Genomic DNA, 23653 nt, shown 5'->3' on the forward strand with positions numbered 1-23653 from the left:
GAAACAGGAGCCATACCTCACACCACGCACAAAAACTAACTCCAAGTGGACCAAAGACCTAAACATAAAGACTAAAACGATAAAGATCATGGAAGAAAAAATAGGGACAACGTTAGGAGCCCTAACACAAGGCATAAACAGAATACAAAACATTACTAAAAGTGACGGAGAGAAACCAGATAACTGGGAGCTCCTAAAAATCAAACACCTATGCTCATCTAAAGACTTCACCAAAAGAGTAAAAAGACCACCTACAGACTGGGAAAGAATTTCCAGCTATGACATCTCTGACCAGCGCCTGATCTCTAAAATCTATATGATTCTGTTAAAACTCAACCACAAAAAGACAAACAACCCAATCAAAAAGTAGGCAAAGGATATGAACACACACTTCACTAAAGAAGATATTCAGGCAGCTAACAGACACATGAGAAAATGCTCTCGATCGTTAGCCATTAGAGAAATGCAAATTAAAACTATGGTGAGATTCCATCTTACTCCAACAGGGCTGGCATTAATTCAAAAAACAAAATAATAACTGTTGGAGAGGCTGCGGAGAGATTGGAACTCTTATACACTGCTGGTGTGAATGTAAGATGGTACAACCACTTTGGAAATCTGTCTGGCGTTTTCTCTCTTTCTTTTTTTTTTTTTAAATAATTTTTATTGAGCTTTAAGTGAATGTTTACAAATCAAGTCAGTCTGTCATATATAAGCTTATATACACCTTACTCCATACTCCCACTTACTCTCCCCCTAATGAGTCAGCCCTTCCAGTCTCTCCTTTTGTGACAATTTTACCAGTTTCTAACCCTCTCTACCCTTCTATCTCCTCTATAGACAGGAGATGCCAACACAGCCTCAAGTGTCCACCTGATACAAGTAACTCACTCTTCATCAGCATCTCTCTCCTACCCACTGTCCAGTTCCTTTCATGTCTGATGAGTTGTCTTCGGGAATGGTTCCTGTCCTGGGCCAACAGAAGGTTTGGGGACCATGACTGCCGGGATTCCTCTAGTCTCAGTCAGACCATTAAGTGTGGTCTTTTTATGAGAATTTGGGGTCTGCATCCCACTGATCTCCTGCTCTCTCAGGGGTTCTCTGTTGAGCTCCCTGTCAGGGCAGTCATCGTTTGTGGCCGGGCACCATTTAGTTCCTCTGGTCTCAGGATGATGTAAGTCTCTGGTTCCTGTGGCCCTTTCTGGCGTTTTCTTAAAAAGTTAGAAATAGAACTACCATACAACCCAGAAATCCCACTCCTCGGAATATACCCTAGAGAAATAAGAGCCTTTACACAAACAGATATATGCACACCCATGTTTATTGCAGCTCTGTTTACAACAGCAAAAAGCTGGAAGCAACCAAGGTGTCCATCAACGCATGAATGGTTAAATAAATTGTGGTATATTCACACAATGGACTACTAAGCATCGATAAAGAACAGTGACGAATCTGTGAAACATTTCATAACATGGAGGAGCCTGGAAGACATTATGCTGAGTGAAATTAGTCAGATGCAAAAGGACAAATACTGTATAAGACCACTATTATAAGATCTTGAGAAATAGTATAAACTAAGAAGAACACATACTTTTGTGGTTACGAGGCGGGGAGGAAGGGAGGGTGGGAGAGGATTTTTTACTGATTAGTTAGTAGATAAGAACTACTTTAGGTGAAGAGAAGGACAATACTCAATACAGGGAAGGTCAGCTCAACTGGACTGGACCAAAAGCAAAGAAGTTTCCAGGATAAACTGAATGCTTCGAAGGTCAGCGGAGCAAGGGTGGGGGTTTGGGGACTATGGCTTGTATATTTTCACTGAATGGACACCACAGTGCAAATCCCTCCAAACACAGCCGTGAACCTCTTGCTCCCTAACACAGGGTTTTGTCTATATCCTAACTAGTGCTTGCAGCCACTAGAAACCCTCCTGGGCTCTGGTTAAAGCAGGCTTCTTGCTGTATAAAATCAATTGTCATTCATGGAGTGAGGGAGGTCTTGTGGTGGGGTTGAAAGCAGTGCAAAATTGGGGACCTTGGGGAAGCTGGGTTCCAGTTCGGGCTTTGTTGGTTGCTATGTGACCTTGAGCAGCCTCTTCTGCCTAGGCCCCAGTTCACCTGTTTGAAGAGGGTGTTGGCCGCCTAGGACTTTTGTCATTCAGGGCCTAACATTCTCTTTTCAGTGGATGAGTCTCTCAAGGAGGGAAAGTGTTCTGAGAGGTAACAGTTTATCTTCCAGCCTCATAGGCTCAGCACTCCCAAGGGAGGGTGCTGGGAGCTTGGCAGGTCACCACTTTGAACACAAGTTCTAGCTGATGATTTCCTAGTGGAGGGATTTCACAAGAAGAGTATACATGTGTCCCAGATAGTGGTGTATGGGCACAGCCCAAGACCCTGGAGAATGCCCCATGATGCTTCCTAGCCCAAGGCCCTGGGTCTAGACTGAAAGATGCTAAACACTCTCAGATCACTCTGTCACTCTCCTTCACTGCACCTACCACAGTTTGAAATTCTGTGAGAATTTGTGTGATTATGTCATGAAGGTCCAACTCTGCCTCCCTGGAATGTGAGCTTTCTGAAAGCTGAGGCCAGGTCTGCTTTATTCTCCCTTTACAAATATCTGCTGAATGAAGAACAGAATAAATGAATATATGAATGAGCTGCTCCAGCTTGTTTTCAATAGCAGAAACATAGCTCAGCTTTTTTCTCCTTGGAGAAGAAATTGTCAATGTTTTCATTCTACTTGGATCAACAATCAATGCCCACAGAAGCAGCGATCAAGAAGTCAAATAATGTATGGTATTGCATTGCCAAATCTGCTGCAAAAGATCTCCTCAAAGTTTTAAAAAGCAAAGGTATCACTCTGATGACTAAGGTGCACCTGACCCAAACCGTGGTCTTTTCAATCGCTTATGAGAAAGCTTTCATACTCCTGGAATCTAGATTTCTGGGGTCCATGGAATTGAGGTATCCCACCCAGACCATTGTCCTTAGATGTCCTTTTGAACCTCGAGCCTTGTAGAACCTCATTTCTAAAAGTCATCCTTGAGTGAAGCAATGGTCCAGATAAACTAGTAAAGACCATCTTGCCTTGGTTATTATGCTCTTTTGAAGAATTATCTATGTGTAGTCAGTTCCAAGAAACAGAGGCTCCAAAGGTCAGACTAGAGCTATGTTTTAGGGTAAGTCTGCATTGAATACCATTTTTTTGCTTAATAAACTTTCAAGGAAAATGTTGTCGTTATGGCTATGAAAGAAAAAAATTAAGAGCAGACACCTTACTTTGACTTTAAGAGATTTTTAAAACCAAAAATTAGCCATAAAAAAGCCTGGCCCACACTGCAAAAGTATTGACTTTTTTTTCCCCCCCACCAGAAACTGCTCTGCAGCATTGTAAAACTTACCTTTTCTGGCTAGGAAAAGTAGTCCATAATAAACCCATTACCTGTGACTTAATGAAAAAGATCATGTGCTTCCTTAATTTTAATTTTCAAATTTTCAGGAGTTAATTCTTAATGTTAATTCAGTAACCATTAAGTACTCAGTCACTATGGAAACTTGCATTCCTTAAGAAAAAAAAAAATTAAACTTCTGTGAAATTTCCAAACCTGGGGAACACTTTTCCCCCCTTTATTTCCTTCATGCAGGGAGACTCAAGCTCCTCTAATTTGCAAATTGTTTATTATGAAACAGCCAAATATTATGTTATTGTTTTGAGCTAATTCAAAAGTGTATTATTTTTTAACAGTTGTAACTAGCCTGCTTTGATTCACTCGTTTTTAGAAACAAAATGATCTCCCTGCATGCATTTATAATAACTGCTCAAAATAAGCCTTACGTTTTAACTTCTTTGTGTTTTGATTATTTTTAATAGGACCTTGGGATGCTAGTTCTTGCTTATTGCAGCATTGTTTCCAATAGCAAAAAGCTGGAAAAAACCTTTAGTAGGGGAATGGGTGAAATGTAGTAGAGTCAAACCATAGGATACTATCTAGCACTTAAAGAATAAAGGTAGGCCTCTGCAGGAGCCCTGATGGCACAGTGGTTAACTGTTCAGCTGCTAACCAAAAGGTCTGCAGTTCAAATCTACCAGCCACTCCTTAGAAACTCTGTGGGGCAGTTCTGCTCTCGTCCTGTAGGGTAGCTATGATTCTGAAATGGGTTTGTTTGTTTCGGTCATGGGTGGTTTAAAAAGTTTGTACTCAACTACTAACCAAAAGGTTGGCAATTTGGATCCACCCAGTAGAGCTGCAGAAGAAAGACCTGGAGATCTACTTCTTTAAGATTATCTGTTGCCATCAAGTGCACTCCAGTGGCTGTAATCTTATGGAAGTAGATCTCCAGGCCTTTCTTCTGTGGCCCCACTGGGTGTATTTGAACAGAAAACCTTTTGGTTAGTAGCCAAACACAAACCGTACCACCCAGGGAACGTTTCACAAGATTACAGACATTAAAACCCCATGGAGTGCAGTTCTACTCTGAAACAGGTGGGGTCACCATGAGTCGGAATCTACTTGACACCAACAGGTTTGGTTTTTTTAATATGTACTACCATGGACCCACAAAGCAGTATTGCACTTTTTCTATGGGTGTACATAAAAACCAAACCCATTGCTGTCAGGATGATTCTGACTCATAGCGACCCTATAGGACAGAGTAGTGCCTGGTGGTTTTTAACCACCTACCTTCTGCTTAGTGGTCTTAGCTCTTAACCACTATGCCACCAGGGTTTCCTGGGTATACATATACAAACACAGATGCAGAGAAAAGTCTGGAAAAATAACCCACAAAAGTGGTGGTTACCTCTGTCAAAGAGAAAAATTAATAACAGATATCTTACTTTGATTTTAGGGTTTTTCTTACCCATGAAACCAAGTATTAACTGTAAAAAAGTTCCTGACCAGAAATTAATCCCGCCAGTGGAGCGGCTGATGGGTTTGAACTGCCAATCTTTCTGTTAGCAGCCAAGCTTTCGGGGTGGATTATCCAATAGGCAAGGTAAGCACAGTGCTTACCTTGCTTACCAGATCACCTGTAGTGAACAATTTCACATTTTTTCACCACATCAAAGATTCTGCTTCTACCCAAAAGCAAAGAAGTTCCTTGAATAAACCGAATGCTTCAAAGGCCAGCATAGGGGACATCTAAGTCAATTGGCATAATAAAATCTATTATGAAAACACTCTGCATCCCACTTTGAAATGTGGCGTCTGGGGTCTTAAACGCTAACAAGTGGCCATCTAAGATGCATCAATTGGTCTCGACCCACCTGGATCAAAGGAGAATGAAGAACACCAAGGTCACACGATAACTACAAGCCCGAGGCAGAAAGGGCCACATGAACTAGAGACTTACATCATCCTGAGATCAGAAGAACTAGATGGTCCCCGGCCACAAACGATGGCTGCCCTGACAGGGAGCACAACAGAGAGCCCCTGAGGGAGCAGGAGAACAGTGGGACGCAGACCCCAAATTCTCATAAAAAGACCACACTTAATGGACTGACCGAGACTGGAAGAATCCCAGTGGTCATGGTCCCCAAACTTTCTGTTGGCCCAGGACAGGAACCATTCCCAAAGACAACTCATCAGACATGGAAGGGACTGGACAATGTGTTGGAGAGAGATACTGATGAAGGGTGAGCTACTTGTATCAGGTGGACACTTGAGACTGTGTTGGCATCTCCTGCCTGGAGGGGAGATGGGAGGGTAGAGAGGGTTAGAAACTGGCAAAATGGTCACGAAAGGAGAGAGCGGAGGGAGGGAGCAGGCTGTCTCATTAGGGGGAGAGTAATTGGGAGTATGTAACAAGGTGTATATGTTTTTGTGTGACAGACTGACTTGATTTGTAAAATTTCACTTAAAGCACAATAAAAATTATTTTAAAGAAAAGAAAAAAAAAGATTCTGCTTCTAGGTATGGGTGCTATCTGTCTCTCTCCCAACCTGTGAAAATGGTGTGGGGGTGGCATCTTACCTCCTCTAACTTCAGAAGGGGGAAGGAAAATCAAGATCAACAGCCCAGGGATGATCTGTACAAGGCAGATGTCAGATATGTCTCCTCTCTCCGCCACATTTACCAATTCTGATACCAACTGTCCCTCTCATGGCACTGTTTCTCTGCTGGGTTTGATAATTCATTGCAATGACCCCACAGAACTCACAGACAATACTCATGATTCTGGGGTTAATTAGGAAAGTAACAGGTTACAATTCAGGTTGAGGAACACTCAGGATACAATTCTTCCATCAGGACAGCTGCTTCCCAGCCACGCTGCCGCAGGCACACCTTTCTGCGGCCCTTGGCCTCTGACCTGCTCAGGCAAATGTTACGAAGCTCTTTTAGCTCTGCCAGTAAGTGCTCAGAGGCACCCTACTCCGCGGGTAAGCCTCCACCCAAAGGCACTCAGCTTTCTTGCCCCGTGGGCTGGAAGGCCTACTCTACCATCCCTTGCTGATCTCTCCTGCTGCCATTTCTCTGCCACTACTTCTTGCTGTCTTCAGTGTTACAGCTCAGTCTCCTGGTTCCAGGAGCTACTCAGTGCAGGGATCCTGGGCCCATAGGACAAGTTCCACTCTAGGCTATCCTTCCTCTGTGATGGTGGGATCCTCTCTTTCCTGACTCTGGGGTGGCTCATTTTAGGCCCAGAGGGTTGGCAAAGCTGGCCAGTCTCTTTGGTGGACCACAGTTACCCTATCCGCACAGTCCCACCCAATCACCTGGGTGGCACAACCTGCACAACCTCACAGCAACTTCCTGTCTCTTTTCAAATTTACAGTCCCTGACAGAGACGGATTACCCAGTGAGAAAGGTAAGCATGCGTTTACCTGTGCTTACTTACTAATCTGTAGTGAACAATATCATATGTTTTTCACCACATCAAAGATCAACCCTGTCATGGTATCACAAAGGCAATCATGAACAACATATAAACAAATGAGTGTGGCTGTGTTCCAATAAAACTTTATGGACACTGAAGTTCAACTTCCATGTGTCACCAAATATTATTTAAAAATTTTTTTTCAATCATTTACAAAAGCCATTCTTAGCTTGTGGGCTATGCAAAAACAGGCAGGTGGCCAGATTTGGCCCACAGACAGTAGCTGACCCCTGCTCCCTCCTAGCCACGTTCACCTATTTTGTCCTCAGATACTCCTGTCCCTCAACACCCCCACCCATGACCCTCTAATGGCCTCTCTAGCTGCCTCCCAGACCCACCTGTCTACCCTCGAGGACCCTCCTCCCCTGGTCACAGGACTGGTTTTTCCTGAGCGGGGCTCTGAATAGCTCCATTCACCTTGGCAGGAGGAACCCAGAGAAAGGAATTTTGTTTGGAGTCCTGGAGATGCCAGGACTCAGGACTGTGATTTACTTTTGGACTCAAGCCCTACCTCCCATCCCATTCCTGGTGGTCCCCATCACTTTCTTGCTCACTGTGTGCAACCCCTGCAGTCTCTCCCCTGTGGCCCCTGCCATAGCTGCAGCAGCATCTCAGCTCCAGGTCATTCTATCATGGACCCCAGAGCCCTCTGCTTCTTGGCCCATTGTCTGCTCATCTGTGTCATTTCAGGTATGGGCCTCTACTTACCTCTCTGGGGCAGTCCTGAGATCCCTCATCCCTGCCTCTCCCAGAAGTGCCCCGTTGATGACTAGGGGAAGGGTAATGGGTGCTGGGTTCTGAGCTCAGCTCCTTTGCTCTCTGTGTCTCTGGCTGAGACTTGTTGCCTCTCTGAACTCAGCTCCTCATCTGTACAATGACAAGGATGCACTGTATAATCTAAGCCCCTTCCATACCTAACTGGTCTCTCTGATCTGAAATTCAGAGGCTATCATTCTAAGTCTGCCAAGCTAGAATTCATGTTGTGGGTCAAAGTGTGTGGAACTCTGAGTCTGATAGAACAAACCCTGGCTCCTCCATTCACTGCCAAGATATAACAAAATGAGGACTCAGTTTATTCAGGGGTAAAATGGGGATAGCTATAGTCTCAAAATAATAGGGTGGTTTCAAAGATTAGATTTTGTAATGTATATGAATGTTTAGCTTACAGCCTGATACATAAACACTCAATAAATTGTGGCTGTTGTTGTTAGCTGTTGTTGAGTTGATTCCAACTCATGGCGACCCCATGTGTGTCAGAGTAGAACTGCTCCATAGCGTTTTCAAGGTTGTGACTTTTCAGAAGCAGATCACCAGGCCTTTCTTCCAAGGTGCCTCTGGGTGGGTTCAAACCACCAACCTTTTGGCAAGTGGTTGAGCACTTAACCATTTGCACCACCCAGGGACACCTCAATAAATCAAAGCAATGTTATTTTAATTTTAAAGTCTTGAGTTCATCATACCGAGATTATATCATGATCAGAGTTGGAATGTTTATTCCTAGATTCTTAGAATCTAAGAGTCTGATTTTTCTCACAAAGATCAACCATCTCAGGGCTCCATCAGGGGCAGGGCCTTTGAAGGATTTCCAGCCCAGTACTTGACAGGAGGCTGATCCCTGGAGAGGCTGAGATCCAGCTTCCCCTCCCTCCCAGGAAGAGGTGGGGCCACAATAATCTTTGCAGGAGCATGGGTAGTGTTTGGACCAGGATTTAGAGATTTGTTGTCATCCCAGCCTTCTTTCAGATACTGTCAGGCCATTGGCAGTATTGCCATTTGGTGCTATGAGATTGTCTTAAAACCCATTGCTGTCAAGTTGATTCCAACTCATAGTGACCATATAGGACAGAGTAGAACTGTCCTAAAGGGTTTCCAAGGCTGTAATCTTTATGGATGCAGACTGCTGCATCTTCCTCCTGTGGAGCAGTTGGTGGGCTTGAACCACTGGCCTTTCACTTATCACTAAGTGCTTAACCACTGTGTTACCAGAGCTCGTTGCACAGTGCCTGGGTGCCCAATAAGTTTTAGCTGTGACCATAATAATAACCATCACGGTCTGAAATCAAACCTGATACTACTCAAAAGTTTGCATAGAGGTCACAGGATAACTATGAGCCCAAGAGACAGAAAGGGCCACGTGAACTAGAGACTTACATCATCCTGAGATCAGAAGAACTAGATGGTGCCCGGCCACAACTGATGACTGCCCTGACGGGGAGCACAACAGAGAACCCCCAAGGGAGCAGGAGAACAGTGGGATGCAGACCCCAAATTCTCATAAAAAGACCACACTTAATGGTCTGACTGAGACTAGAAGAATCCCGGCAGTCATGGTCCCCAAATCTTCTGTTGGCCCAGGACAGGAACCATTCCCGAAGACAACTCATCAGACATGGAAGGGACTGGACAATGGGTTGGAGAGAGATGCTGATGAAGAGTGAGCTACTTGTATCAGGTGGACACTTGAGACTGTGTTGGCATCTCCTGTCTGGAGGGGAGATGGGAGGGTAGAGGGGGTTAGAAATTGGCAAAACGGTCATGAAAGGAGAGACTGGAAGGAGGGAGCAGGCTGACTCATTAGGGGGAGAGTAAATGGTAGTATATAGTAAGGTCTATATAAGTTTTTTTTTTTTTTATATATAGTAAGGTCTATATAAGTTTTTTTTTTTATATATAAGTTTATATGTGACAGACTGACTTGATTTGTAAACTTTCACTTAAAGCACAATAAAAATTATTAAAAAAAAAAAAGTTTGCATAGGTGACTTGTTAATTTGGCAGACTCAGAAAAACTTCAAGGCTGCAGGCATCTCATAATGGCTCCCAAAGAGGCCCCTTCCCCCAAAGCCTGGCAGCCACTCAGTCCCAGGAGGCAGAGCGTCCACTAATTAAGATGTATTTGCAGCCACCCTGTTATCAAGACTTGTTGAGGGCCCTGTCACAATCCACCAGCACAGCCCCAGTTCTGGGAGCCACAGACCCAAACAGGAAGGTGGCCAGAATCCAGAGACTTCCTCCTGTCAGCTGCTCTGACAACAGCCTTTCAATTACAGCAATCAAAAAACCAGTGGGGACTCCTGACCTCTCTCTTATCCTGTCCTCTGATTGGCTTGCTTCTGCTTGGTAGAAGGCTCCTATCCCTGAAAATCTGGCTACTAAAGCATAAGCTTTATATTTGGATTAAAAAAAAAAAAACCAAACACTATGATAGACAAATAAAAATGTCTCCCAAAGATGTCCACTTCCTAGTCCCCGAAATCTGTGAATATGTTAATTTACAGTGGCAAAGGGAGGTTAAGATTGCTAATTGATTAACATTAAAATGGGAGAGATTATCCTGGATCACCTGGGTAGCCCAATATCATCACAAGGGTGCCAAAAAGTGGAATTGGGAAACGGAAGAGAGAGCCAGAGAGATGGCAGCATGAGGAAGACTCAGCTTGATACTGGGGTTTTGAGGGCGGAGAAATGGAGCCATGAGCCGAGGCATGTGGGCAGCCCCTAGAAGCTGGAAAGAACAAGGAACTAGACTGCCCCTTAGAACCTCCAGAAGGAATACAGCTTTTCTGATAACCTTTATTTTTAGCCTAGGGAGACCTATTTTGGACTTTTGACTTCCAAACCACCCCCCGCGCCCTCAAAAAAAAAAAAAAAAAAAAAAAACCCCATTGCCATCAATGCTAACTCATAGCAGACCCTATAGGACAGAGTAGATCTGCCCAATGCGGTTTCCAGGGAATGCCTGGTGGATTAGAACTGCTGACCTTTTTGTTAGCAGCTGTAGCTCTTAATCACTATGCCACCAGGGTTTCCTTTGACTTCCAGGAGTGTAAAATAATAAATTTGTGTTGTTTTAAGCCACTAATTTGGTCGTAATTTGTTACAGCAGCCATCTTGTTGTTGTTAGGTGCCATCGAGTTGGTTCCGACTCATAGCGACCCTATATACAACAGAACGAAACACTCCTGGTCCGGCACCATCCCCATGATCCTTGTTATGCTTGAGCCGGTTGTTGCAGCCACTGTGTCAATCCATCTCATTGAGGGTGTTCCTCTTTTTTGCTGACCTTCTGCTTTACCAAATACGATGTCCTTTTTCAGGGATAGATCTCTCCTGATAACATGTCCTAAGAGTGTGAGACATAGTTTCGCCATCCTTGCATTCTGGTTGTACTTCTTCCAAGACAGATTTGTTCATTCTGGCAGTCCATGGTATATTTAGTATTCTTCACCAACACCACAATTCAAAGGAGTAAACTCTTCTTCCGTCTTCCTTATTCACTGTCCAGCTTTCATGTGCGTATGAGGAGATTGAAAACATCATGGATTTATTCAGGAGCACCTTAGTCTTCAAGGTGACATCTTCTTTTTAACACTTTAAAGAAGTCTTTTGCAGAAGATTTGCCCACTGCAATGCGTCCTTTGATTTCTTGGCTGCTGCTTCCATGGGTGTTGTGGATCCAAGTAAAATGAAATCCTCGACAACTCTCTTTATCATGATGTTACTTATTGGTCCAGTTGTGAGGATTTTTGTTTTCTCTATATTGAGGTGTAATCCATACTGAAGGCTGTGGTCTTTGATCTTCATCAGTAAGTGCTTCAAGTCCACTTTCAGCAAGCAAGGTTGTGTCATTTGCATAAAGCAGATTGTTAGAGTCTTCCTCCAATCCTGATGCTGCATTCTTTTCATATAGTCCAGCTTCTCAGATTATTTGCTCAGCATACAGATTGAATAAATATAGCGAAAGGATACAACTCCTGACTTTAAACCATGCAGTATTCCCTTGTTCTGTGCGAACAACTACCTCTTGGTCTATGTGCAGGTTCCTCATGAGCACAATTAAGTGTTCCGGAGTTCCCTTTCTTTGCAATGTTATCCATAATTTGTTATGATCCACACAGTCAAAAGCCTTGCATAGTCAGTAAAACACAGGTAAACCTCTTCCTGGTATTCTCTGCTTTCAGCCAGGATCCATCCAACATCACCATTGACATCCCTCATTCCACCTTCCCTTCTGAATTCAGTTGGATTTCCGGTGGTTCCCTGTCGACATACTGCTGCCGGTTGCTTTCGAATGATCTTTAGCAAAATTTTACTTGTGTGTGATATTAATGATATTGTTCAATAATTTCTGCATTTGGTTGGATCACTTTTCTTGGGAATAGGCATAAATAGGGATCTCTTCCAGTCGGTTGGCCAGGTAGCTGTCTTCCAAATTTCTTGGCATAGATGAGTGAGCACTTGGAGTGCTGCATCCGTTTGTTGGAGCCTTGCTTTTCATCAATGCCTTCAGTGCAGCTTGGACTTCTTCCTTCAGCACCATTGGTTCCAGCAGTAATAGGAAACTAATACACTATTTATAAGGACAACTGCTATTTATTGAGCTTCTATTACATATGGGGCACTGTGCTAAGTACATTATCTCATTTAATATTCATATTAGACTTGCACGGAAAGTACTCTCTTTCACATTTTCTAAATGAAGAAAATGAGGCTCGAGGAAATTAAATGATTTGGCCAATGTCACAAAACTAGTTTGTAGTAGAGCAAAGATCCGAAACCTAGCACATCTGGCTCTAAAATCCATATTCCTTTCACGGCCCCAGGCTCACCACCCCTTCTCAGGAACTGCCCGGCTGCCTCCTCAGAGTGTCCTTGTTTTTAATATTAGGCTGTGGTGTTCTAGGTCATGTTGTTAACACAGTAAGCCTAGCTGTTCTCTCTGCAGCTTAGTTTCTTGTCCTATAAAAAGAGGATAACTATGCTTGCTGGGCACCTTTTTTGGGGTTGTGGCAAGGATTGAACTGGAATGTAGATGGGAAAATTCTTTGTGAACTGTTAAGTGCTCTCCTCATGTAAGAGATTCACAATAAACTTCCCCAAACTACCCAAACCTCCCCAAATCCTACCATACCCTTTTCTTCCAAGGCCAGAGAGGGTCCCCAGGATAGATGACCCCAACAGGATGCTGGGGGAATCTTTTAGGGCATGAAAAACAGAGGATTAAGGTCTGAAGGTGGTGGCTTGGATGCTTTTTAAAATTTTTGTTTTGTTTTTGCTGATTTGGTACCTGTAGTTGTGGACTAGAGGGAATTGTGTGTGGGGGTGATAATGATTTGGGCCATAAAAAAAAAAAAATAGCTGCTAAATTCCATTGGGGCCTTTTCTATTACTGTTGACCAAACACTATACCAGCCCCCTTACTCCAATTGGCCTCTACTAACCCCACCAATAACGGGGTGGTCCAAGGTTTTTCTAACTGGAATTAACATGGCGTTTTAAGAAGTTGTATCTGATGCTGTGTGTTAGATAGGTTGAAGGTGAGAAGACTAGTCAGGGGCTACTACAATAGTCCAGAAATGATCTGATCAGGGCTTGGAGTCAGCGGTGTTGGCAGTGGGGGTGGAGAGAGAGTGGGAACTATTAGGAAAGAAAAGAGCCTCAAAGTTTGCTACAAATTGTGCTACCTTCTCTCTATGAAGAGAAGATTTGGAGCTGGAGTGGCTCGGAGGGACATGAAACAAATCTGTTCCCTCCTCCACAGGGAAGAAAAATTATATCAGTGGGTAATAGTTAAAGATAGCGGGGTCAATATCTGAAAGGACTTTCTATCAGTCAGAGCCATTCTGCACTGAGAACAGCTACTGGGGAATTCCCACAGGCTCTGGAGTCAGGCTGGCCTGGGTTTGAGTTCTGAGTCTCCTACTCCTTGGCACAGTATCTTGGGGAAGTTAACCTCTGGGGTCCTCAAGTTCCTCATCTGTAAATCAGAATAATACTTATTCTGCACTCATTAAACCAAACCCCTTGCTGTCAGTTCCAGCTCCTGGCGACCTCATGTGTGTCAGAGTAGAACTGCACTCCTCAGGGTTTTCAATGGCTACCATCTTATGGAAGTAAATCACCAGGCTTTTCTTTCACGGTGCTGCTGGGTGGATTTGAACTGCCAACCTTTTGGTTAGTAGCTGAGAGCAAACTGGTGGCACCTCCCAGGGACCTTTTGCATTCATTAAGTGGATAAAATAAGAAAATGTATATAAAGGTGATAGTACTGCTCCAAGAAGCCCTGGTGAAGCAGTAATTTACGTGTTCAACTGTGAACTGAAAGGTCGGTAGTTCGAACCCACCAGCTTCTCCACAGGAGAAAGTATAGAAAGCAGTCTGCTTCTGTAAAGATTTACAGCCTTAGAAACCCTATGGGGGAAGTTCTGCTCTGTTCTATAGGGTTGCTATGAGTTGGAACCAGCTTGAAGGCAATGAGTACGGGAGTCCCGTTCCAGGTGGCCCAAGTGGCTTGTGCTTGACTAGTAACCCAAAGTTAGCGGTTTGAATACACCCAGCAGCACCATGGAAGAACGGCCTGGCAACTTACTTCCCTAAAGATTACAACCAAGAAAACCCTATGGAGCAGTTCTATTTTGTAACAGAAGGGGTCACCATGAGTTGGAATCAACTCAATAGCAACAGGTGTTTTGTTTTTTTTTTGGTTTACTTTTTCAGAAAGGGGGCAGATGGCACAGGGCTGGGATATGTTTTGTTCTGTTGTACGTGGGGTTGCTATGAGTTGGAGCTGACTTGAGAGCAACTAACAACACTTTTTCCAAAACACTGTAGGCTCAATAAATGATAGCTATTAATATCGCCAAGTAGTGAGCTCCCCATCACCAGACATATCTAAGTGCAGGTTAAATGACCTCTTCTGGAGTGTGCTCTAGAAAGTATTGAAATATTGGTGGCAACTCTGATAAGGCAATGTATAAGATCCCTTCCATAGCCTACTAGCAATTCTACCTCTAAGGAATCGCATCTTAGGAAGCAATCTGTTTTAAGGTGAGAATACGGAAGTGTTTATTTTGGCTAAGAATGTGAAACGATCTAAAGACCCAACAATGAAGGAATCAGTCATGATTCATCTCTACCATGAAATACCATGCAAGTCATTAAACATGTTGGCACATATGTGTTTGTTGACCTGGAATGACAATCACAATATTACTAAGAAGAAAATGTGGATTATAAAGAAATGTATTGAATTGAATTGCTTCGTTTTTAATTTTTTACATAAAATATTTACTTTAAACATTTGCATAGAAAAACCTTGGAAGAATATGCTTCAAAATATTAATAGTGGTTATCTCTAGATGGTAAGATTTGGGGTGATTTTAATCCTTTTTCCTGATTTGTCTTTATTTTAGAATTTTTCTCTAATGAATGAGAATTACTTGTGTGGTAGTAATAAACATAAAAGGTGACAGAACTCTGAGGACTTGTCAACTGCTGGGGTGAGAAGAGGACAGAATTTGAGGTGAACAGTGAATGGTGAAGCCTGGTAATCCCAGATTCAGGCTGTTTTCTCTGCAGTTGAAATCCAGGACTGTGGTAGAACTCCAAGGGCTCAGAAAAAGAGGGGTCTCAAAACAGCCAGCCCTGGTGAGGTGAAGCCCTCGGGAACCCCAGGCTGGAGAAAGCCCAAATCAGAGGGGAACCAGAAGCCCCTGAGGATGAAGACCCCTGTGGAGGCTGCAGCTTCTGCAACTCCAAGCCCCCCATCCCCTTCCATCCTGACCCAGGTGTTATGGAGGAGCTAATTCCAGAAGGTGGGGGACTTTCTGAGCCTTTGGGCTGGGGAGACTGTGGAGCTGCACTGCTGGGGTAATGTGGTCCGCTGGCGGGTGCCTGTGTACCTGGAGGAGGAGGATGAGGGACGCCTGAAGTATGGGGCAAAGGGACTTCTGGGATAGTCTGCTGAGTGGGTCCAGGGGTGGATCAGAGGATGTTGGGGAGAAGTTCACTGATGATTATTTTTATAGGGATTAAAATGACTCAGAACTCACAATGGGGTGGCATCCTATTATATACAACTACAGGCACCTAAAAGAAATAGTAAGATGGGCTCACAGGACCCATCAGAGTCATAGCGATTTAACAGAGTGGGTGAAGAGCCTTCCCACAACCCCAGGGTTGCTCAGCTCCTGCAGGCAGCAGGATGCCTTTAGGAGAAAGAGGTAGCAATGATAAGACAAAAAAGACTGATTGTCCAGCGTATCTGTACTTGCCAGGGATGCCATCATGGGGAAGCCAGAAATAAAGGGAAAATCAACCCACCAGCATCATCCACCCCAGTCCAGAATAAAATCAGGTCAAGGGTGGGCTCAGAAAATATGCCTTTTTCAATTCAGCCTCCTAGGCTGGAATTTCCTGGGACTCTGCCTCTCTTTTGGAGCACTGGTGGTGGATTGGTTAAGAGCTCAGCTGCTAACCAAAAGGTCAGCAGTTGGAATCCACCAGCCCCTCCTTGGGACCCCTATAGGGCAGTTCTACTCTGTCCTATAGGGTCTCTATGAGACAGAATTGACTCCATGGCAACGGGTTTGGTTTCGTTCTGCCTCTCTTGGTAGGTGGTAGTGCTTAGAGAGTATTTGCTGGTCTGAACAGAGAGAGACAAGAAGAGCCAAGGCGAGCAAAGGAGTTTGGGGGATAACAGCTCCAGTGTGTGGGAGGGAACTCCTGGGTCAAAGGGGAGTAAAGGGGCCAATCAGAAGCTGTACCTGAAACCAGAGGGTTTAGGTGAGCCAATTACAAACTGTGGGTGGGATCAATACAAATCCTGGCAGCTCCCTAGGGAAAGTGGGAGGGGGAAGCGGTGAGAGGAGGAGGGCTGAAGAACCCAAATGCTGCCTACCAGGTCATCCCCATCACCTGCCCGTCCCTACCCTGTCCCTACTGACTGTCTTTCAGAATCAAGCACCTCAGTCAGCACAGTCAGCTGCTGGTGGTGAACTCCACAAGCACAGACATTGGGGAATACAGCTGCTGGGTTTGACGCTGCCAGGACAGTGCGTGTGCGGAAGGCGAGGACCGCCAGGGAAACACGTTTGTCTTCTTCACAGGTGGTCTTGAGTCAGGGTCTCAAAGAGCCTAAGTCAGGGAAAGCCCTCCAAACATAACTCTTAAGTCTTTCCCCTTAGACCCATCTGTAAAATGAGTGGGTTGGCCTCATGGTTCTCCAAGATCCTTCCTGTGACATTGTGGAATTCTATGGTTAGTTTCATGTAGAGTTGTGTAGTCACAGAGTTCAACTTTGTCTAAATGAAGACATACATGACTCTTCTAGACTCAGGATTGTCTCACTTACACATATCTATCGACAACAGGATAATTGTCTAGTCTAAAGGCTCTTGACTCTATCTGGGAATCCGTAAAAACCAGATTCGTGGCCCCACTCCTGGGAATTGTGCCCTATTATGTCCGGAGGCTAACAAGTCCTATAGGTGATGCCAATCTTCACCCAGGTTTGGGAACCACTAGCCCTGCATTTTCCAACTTTGGCTGTACCTTAGAATCACCTGCAGAGCTTTAAAAAATACTGATACCAACCTTCCCCTCCAGGACAGATTCTGACTTAATTGGTTTAGGGGTTGTTTTTTAAGTTGTTGTTGAGTCAGCCCCCGACTCATGGTGACCCCACGTATGCAGAGTAGAACTGTGCTCTGCAGAGTTTTCAAGACTGTGAACTTTCAGAAGCAGATTACCAGGTCTGTCTTCCTAAGTGCCTCTGATTGAGTTTGAACAGCCAACCTTTCAGGCGGTAGTTGAGCACTTACCCAATTGCACCGCCTAGGAACTCTTGGTCTGTGGGTGGTGCCCAGGAACTGTAAATTTTTTTTTTTTTTTAAAGGGCACCTCAGATGATTCTAATGGGCAGCCAGGGCCAAGAACATCTGCATTTGCCCAACTCTAGAGGTATTCCAGCTGATAGGGAGAAAACTAACCAGGTATGGCTATTTCAAACTAAAATTAAATTAGAAGTTCACTTTAGTCACACTAGCCACATTCCAAGTGCTCAATAGCCACATGAAGTTAGGGGTTACCATATTGGTCAACACAAACACAGAACATTTCCATTGTCATGGAAAGTTCTTGTAGATAGCACTGCACTGGAGAGACCTGGTCCCCAGATAGTTCCTGCTCATTTCACCGTTGTGCACCCAAAAACCTGACATGAAATTATGTTTTTAAAAGTACCTTGAAAGGGTTTGATGAATGTTTGTCTTCTACAGACCTGGTGCTTCAGATCCAATGTCTCATTTCCTTCATATCAGCTCTGAAAAGTAGGCCAGGTATATGATTAGTGTTCTCCTTGATATATGAGAAGAATCAAGGCCCAGAGGAAGAAAGTGATTCACTTACGATTCTACAACTAGTGGGTGGCAGAATTGGGAATCAAGCCAGAAATCTTGGTGTTCAGTCCAGTACCCTCTATAATATTTTTCACATATGAGGGCCCTGTTATGGATTGAATTGTGTCCTCCAAAAATATGTGTTATAAATCCTAATCCCTATACCGGTGGATGTAATCCCACTCGAGAACTGTATTTTCATTATGTTAATGAGGCTGTATCAGTGTTGGGTGTGTCTTAAACCATCACTTTTGAGATATAAAAGGAACAGATTAGGCACAGAAGGAAGCAAGCAGAGGTCGGGGAAGATAGATGCCATATGAAGATCAAATAGGAAACGAGGAACAGAAGCTGAAAAGAGACAGGGACCCTCCCCTAGAGCCAACCGAGGGAGAAAGCCTTCTCCTAGGGACCACGCCCTGAATTTGGACTTCTAGCCTCTTGTGAGAAAAAAAAAAAAAAAAAAATTCTGTTCATTAAAGCCACCTGCTTGTGGTATTTCTATTATGGTAGCACTAGAAAACTATGACAGTTCCTGAGAGATCAAGCAATCTGAACCCTTCATGGTACAGAAGAAGACACTGAAGACCAGAGACGAAAAGGGATTTAAGACACATGGCAAGCTAATGACAGAGCTAGAACTCGCAGGCTGGTCTTCAGCACCTCAGGCCAGGACCCCTTACAAGAGAAAGAGCACAGAGAATGAGGATGGGCAGAAGAAGTAAAGTTTTAAGTTCCCTCAAGGGATCTCATGTTCCTGGGTGATACCTCAAGCTCATTCTTCTCTCTCCTTCCTTCCCAGACCCAGAGCAGCTCTATGTCCCCACAAAGGATTACTATGAGGCGGTGCAGCTGCACACCCATCAGCCAGCCCTGCTTCCCTGTGAGGTGACCAACCCCCTGGCCCAGGTGACACTACACCAGGAGTTCCCCCTTGAGGAGGTTCCAGTGGATGGGACAGCCATCTTCTTTAATGTGAAGAAGGGCTTCACCATCCACCAGCCCCAAGCTTCCTTGGCTGGCTCCCTCTTCTGCATGGCCAGCCTAGGCCACATGAGACAAATCTCTACTAAGTACATGCTGGTCAACATCAACTGCATGCGGGCCTAGGGCTCTGGGTGGGCAGGGAAGGGGGGTATATGAGGAGAGATGCCTCCTTTGGGAGCCTTAGGTTTGGGGGTCTGTGGATTATGGAGCTCTAAACAACCAGCCTGGTTGGTGGAAACGGTAAATGCGCTTGGCTGCTAACAAAAAGGTTGATGGTTCAAGTCCACAAGAGGCGTGTTGGAAGAAAAGTCCTGGCAACCTACTGCTGAAAAATCAGCCATTGAAAACCCTGTGGAGGGCAGTTCTGCTCTGACAAGGGGTCGCCATGGGTCAGAAATGACTCAATAGCAACTGGTTTGGTTTTCTGAAAACAATAAACTAGCTTTCAATAACACTCCGTATTTTCACTCATTCTCTCCTAACAGCCATCCAATCAGTTCAGTTAGCCAAGAGGCTCAACTTTTCTATCCACCACCTTCATTCAATCAAGTCAAACTATTTCATTCACCTATTCTCTTTCAAATCAGCCATTCCATCCAGCCATCCTCCAACAGGTCAAGCATTCTATCATTCATCCATATACCCACTCATCCTCCATTAATTCAGTACAGCCATTTATACATCCACATATCCTCTATCAATTTAACAATTCCACCCACTCATTCCACCCCTCTCTCTCCATCTACTAACAATTCAATCATTCTAACATTTGCCCCCATTTCCCTCTCCCCTGTTACCTATGACAGACCCATCTTCCTCCCCCAAACCCACCATTCTAGCTTCAGCACTATCGATCCAACTGGGGGAGAACTTCAGTGTGACCTGCACAGTTCTGGGTGAGCCAGAGATTGCTGTGGACTTTAGTTGGGAATATCCAGGGCAGAAGGTAAGCGGAGGGTAAGAGGAGGCTGTGTGTAAATGGGGGACGGGATAGAATGAGGGATTAAGATGAGGGCCAGGAATGATCATGCAAAGTGGAACCACTGCTTGACTGGGAATCTGATGAGCCTGAATTACAGTCCCAATTCTGACACTGCCTCTCTGACTGACCTTGGGCAAGTCATTTCCCTTTTCTGAGCCTTGGTTTTCCCATTTGTCAAATAGAGCTACTTCTCATGTTACTGCACAAGAATGTCTAATTTATTCCTTTATTAATTTATCCAAAAGTAACTGAGCACCCACCATGTGCCAGGCACTGTACTAAGTGATAAGCCAAAGTTATGACTTCTGGTCTCTGCAAGCTTACAGACTAAGTGGGGAGGAGAAAGTGGGAAGGGGACATATATGATAATTTAGAGAATGTCATGTGCTACAGAGAGGACAAAACAAGGCAAAGTGACAGAGTCTACTTAAGATAGAGTGGTTGGGGAGTCATCTCTGAGGTGACATTCAAGCCAAGACCACATTGGCCCAAGCACACAAAAATGGAGCTTGAGCAAGTGTTCAGGCTCTATGGCATGTTAGAGAGAGAGAGAGAGAGAGAGGAAGAGAGAAAGAATACGATGAATGCATGGATATGAATGGATAGACCAAATACATAATACATTAGCAACTGTTTCCTGAGCATCCTCTGAGCCTAGCCCTTCCCTAGGTGTTGGAGAGATGGTGTTTGTTATGTTCTTTCCTCTCAAAGAATCTTACCCTCATAAACCTCAAGCATCTATAAAACAGCAGTGCCAAATAGTATGGTACCAACATTGAAGGCTTTAGGAATTCTGAAAAGGGCTTCCTGGAAAAGTTGGAATTTGAATTGAGCGTGGAGGGTAGGACTGAGGTGAGTGGAAGTCATTCCAGGCAAATCACAGCAGGAGTGACAACAAGGGTGGACACGTTACACACAGGAGCCACAAAGACTTACCTTCCCCGACTGCCACCTGCCCAGAATGCAGGGGAGCACTGGGCACAAAGGAACCCAAGAATCATTCTCCAGACTCCAGGGAGCCACCGAAGAAGTCTGAGCAGGGGAGCTGAGTTTGTGTAGATTGAAGGGGAAAGAGTTGGGCTAGAAAGACTCAGGAGGTGCTACTGCCCAGATGGGGAAAATGAGATGCTCTGTAGGTGCCATGACCTGTTGACGATATCCCCATTTCCTGCAGCCCAGGAGGGAGGCCTGTGGAACCTAGCCAATGTGTTCTGCTTCTTTCTGAATTTGAAGCACTCCGGGGCCACTTTGCACCAGTTATTTGGGTGGGTGGGACCAGTAGAGGAGCCCTGGTGGCACAGTGGTTAAGAGCTTGGCTGCTAAGCAAAAGGTAGGTACATGGCGATCTCCTTGAGCTCATCTCTGTATTCCCTGCATGGGCTAGCTGAGGGTTGGACCCAGCAAAGGAGTGATAAAGGTGAACCCTACAGAGGCCTCAGCAGGTAGAAATGGTGGGTGGTCATTCTCCCACTTGTCCAATGAGGAAACTGAGACCCAAGCCAGGGAAAGGATCACACAGATGGTTGGGCAACGTTGACTTTGCTAGCATTCCCCAAGACATGTCTTTCGATGTGGTAGAGTACCAACCCCCCACCCTGGCCCTAAAAAAGTGTTCTCGGGGAAATTCTGCCTCTTATAACCACTGCCCACCTTGGAGATTCAAATGCACTTCACACCACAGACTCAATGGTCTAAGCTTCACCAATTTAACTTTGCTTGACTCAGCTTCCCAAATATTTTTGATAATGCAATTCCCAAGTTTCCTTGCTTTGGGAAAGTGGTTTACCCCTACTAATATCCACAGAGAGCCAGTGTGCCACAGAATACACATTGGGAATGCTGCTCTGGATGGGTTGCTCTTGAACATTCCTTGAGTAGGAGAGACTCCAGTGTCTCACTTCTGACTTGAGAACCTTAAAGTTCTCCATAAAGAACTTGGCCTTTAAGGTGCTCTGACATTCAGCTGAAGTGTGACCTTGGATAAGTCACTTCCCTTTTCCATCTGTTGAAGGGATAATTGGTGCCCTCTTACCTACCCCCGGAAACCCTAGTGGTGTATCGGTTAAGAGCTACGGCTGCTAACTAAAAGATCAGCAGTTCAAATCCACCAGGTGCTCCTTGGAAACCCTATGGGGCAGTTCCACTCTGTCCTTTAGGGTCACTATGAGCCAGAATCAACTTGAGAGCAGCAGTTTGGAGTTTTTTTTTTTTTACCTACCCCCTGGTGCCTGAGTCAGAGGCAGCACTCAGGGAAGCTGGTAGTTATGTTTTTTGTCCCCTGCAGCTGGAGTGACCCCCATATATCAGCAAATGGGTCAGTGTGGTGCACCATGAAGGCCAGGTACAGCAGAAGGCAGAAAGTATCCTTCACATAGGGGAGACCTGGGTGGGGGATGCTGGTGTCTACACCAGCCGGGCCACCAACCTCCAGGGCACGGGGACTGCCACCACCCACATCCTAGTGATCTGAAGCCCTTGTATCTCCCCTGCCCCTTCCTAGCTCCCCCCCAGACTGTAGGTATCTGGGTATGGGGCAATTGGCAGAAACAGGTAGGTACCTGTGTGACCCTCAGTGTTTTTATGCAAAGGCGGGGGGCCCTGGCAGAACAAAGCACCTTCTCATTTACCCCTTACATGCCCCCACATCCTTAACACTGTTTTCTCCTCTCGCTTTACCCTCACAGCCTCGCTCCGAGGCCTGACATATTTTGAGGGCCTGCTTTCACCCCTAACCCCAGGCCCCACCTCTGAAGCTGGGGCAAGACTAGGGCCAGTCAGACTCCAGTCCCTGCAGAGGGAGCTCTGCCCACTTGTGAGTCACCAGGCTCCAGGGCTTATCCTTCAAAGACCCTTCTCCTCCCTCTCCCAGAAAGACACAGAGGCTAAATAAATAAGATACCGTGTGTTCTTTTTAGTTCCATAGCTTGTCCACCCAGGGATGGGGGTGTGATTAGTTCGTCTCCTCACATCCACCACAGACTATATGAGAGAACATGCCCTCACCCCGTACAACTTGCCCATTCTCAAGCCCTGCCCCTCACAATTAAAAAATGCTTCTAAAGTGCATTCTGCAGCCTGAAGTGCTCTCTGAGGGTGGGAGTAGAAACTTGGTCAAGGAAGGTTGGAAAACTCTAGATACTTTGTCTCCTTCTTGGACATTTGCAACTCCCCATATCATATAAAAGGTTCTGGGCCAACTCAAGGGAAGGCGCTTCTGGGACTTCAAGGCCCCATGGGTGGTTCCACTCAACCCAAGCCCCCCAGGGCTCACTGGGCACACACCCTGACTCCCCGTTCACTCCCACTGGCATTCCACCCTGGGAAAGGAACATGGAGAGGCTCCCACTGTCTTCTCAGGAAAGTCCTGAGCAGGAAGTGTGACCACGGGTGTCACAGCAGGCCCTGAGCCCTATGTGGCGAGGAAAGAGACCTCGGTGGGGGTGACAGAGGCCAGCGGGAACGCAGGGGAGGCATCAGCCCCGAGGACCCGGTACAGCAGCTCCTCCTTCTCCTGCTGGAGCTGTCGCCGTAACTGCAACTCCTTCTCCAGGGCCTCTCGGGCGAGCAGCAGATCCTCAGAGAGCTGCCTGTGGAATGCACACAGAGCTCAGGGCTGCCTACTGGGAGCA

General features: G+C 45.3%; 1 protein-coding gene across 1 annotated transcript in view; it reads right to left on the bottom strand.

Moving 5' to 3' along the window:
- Positions 1 to 1303: 1303 nt before the first annotated feature.
- CCDC69 (coiled-coil domain containing 69) overlaps positions 1304 to 23653 on the bottom strand; it is a 70842-nt gene continuing 48492 nt past the window's right edge. Inside the window, exon 10 of the mRNA XM_049868895.1 lies at positions 1304 to 23611. Coding sequence (XP_049724852.1) covers positions 23434 to 23611 — 178 coding nt within the window. The 3' untranslated portion in view covers positions 1304 to 23433. The remainder of the gene's footprint in view (positions 23612 to 23653) is intronic.

The sequence above is a fragment of the Elephas maximus genome, chromosome 2, assembly GCF_024166365.1.
Source record: "Elephas maximus indicus isolate mEleMax1 chromosome 2, mEleMax1 primary haplotype, whole genome shotgun sequence".
NCBI lineage: Eukaryota > Metazoa > Chordata > Mammalia > Proboscidea > Elephantidae > Elephas > Elephas maximus.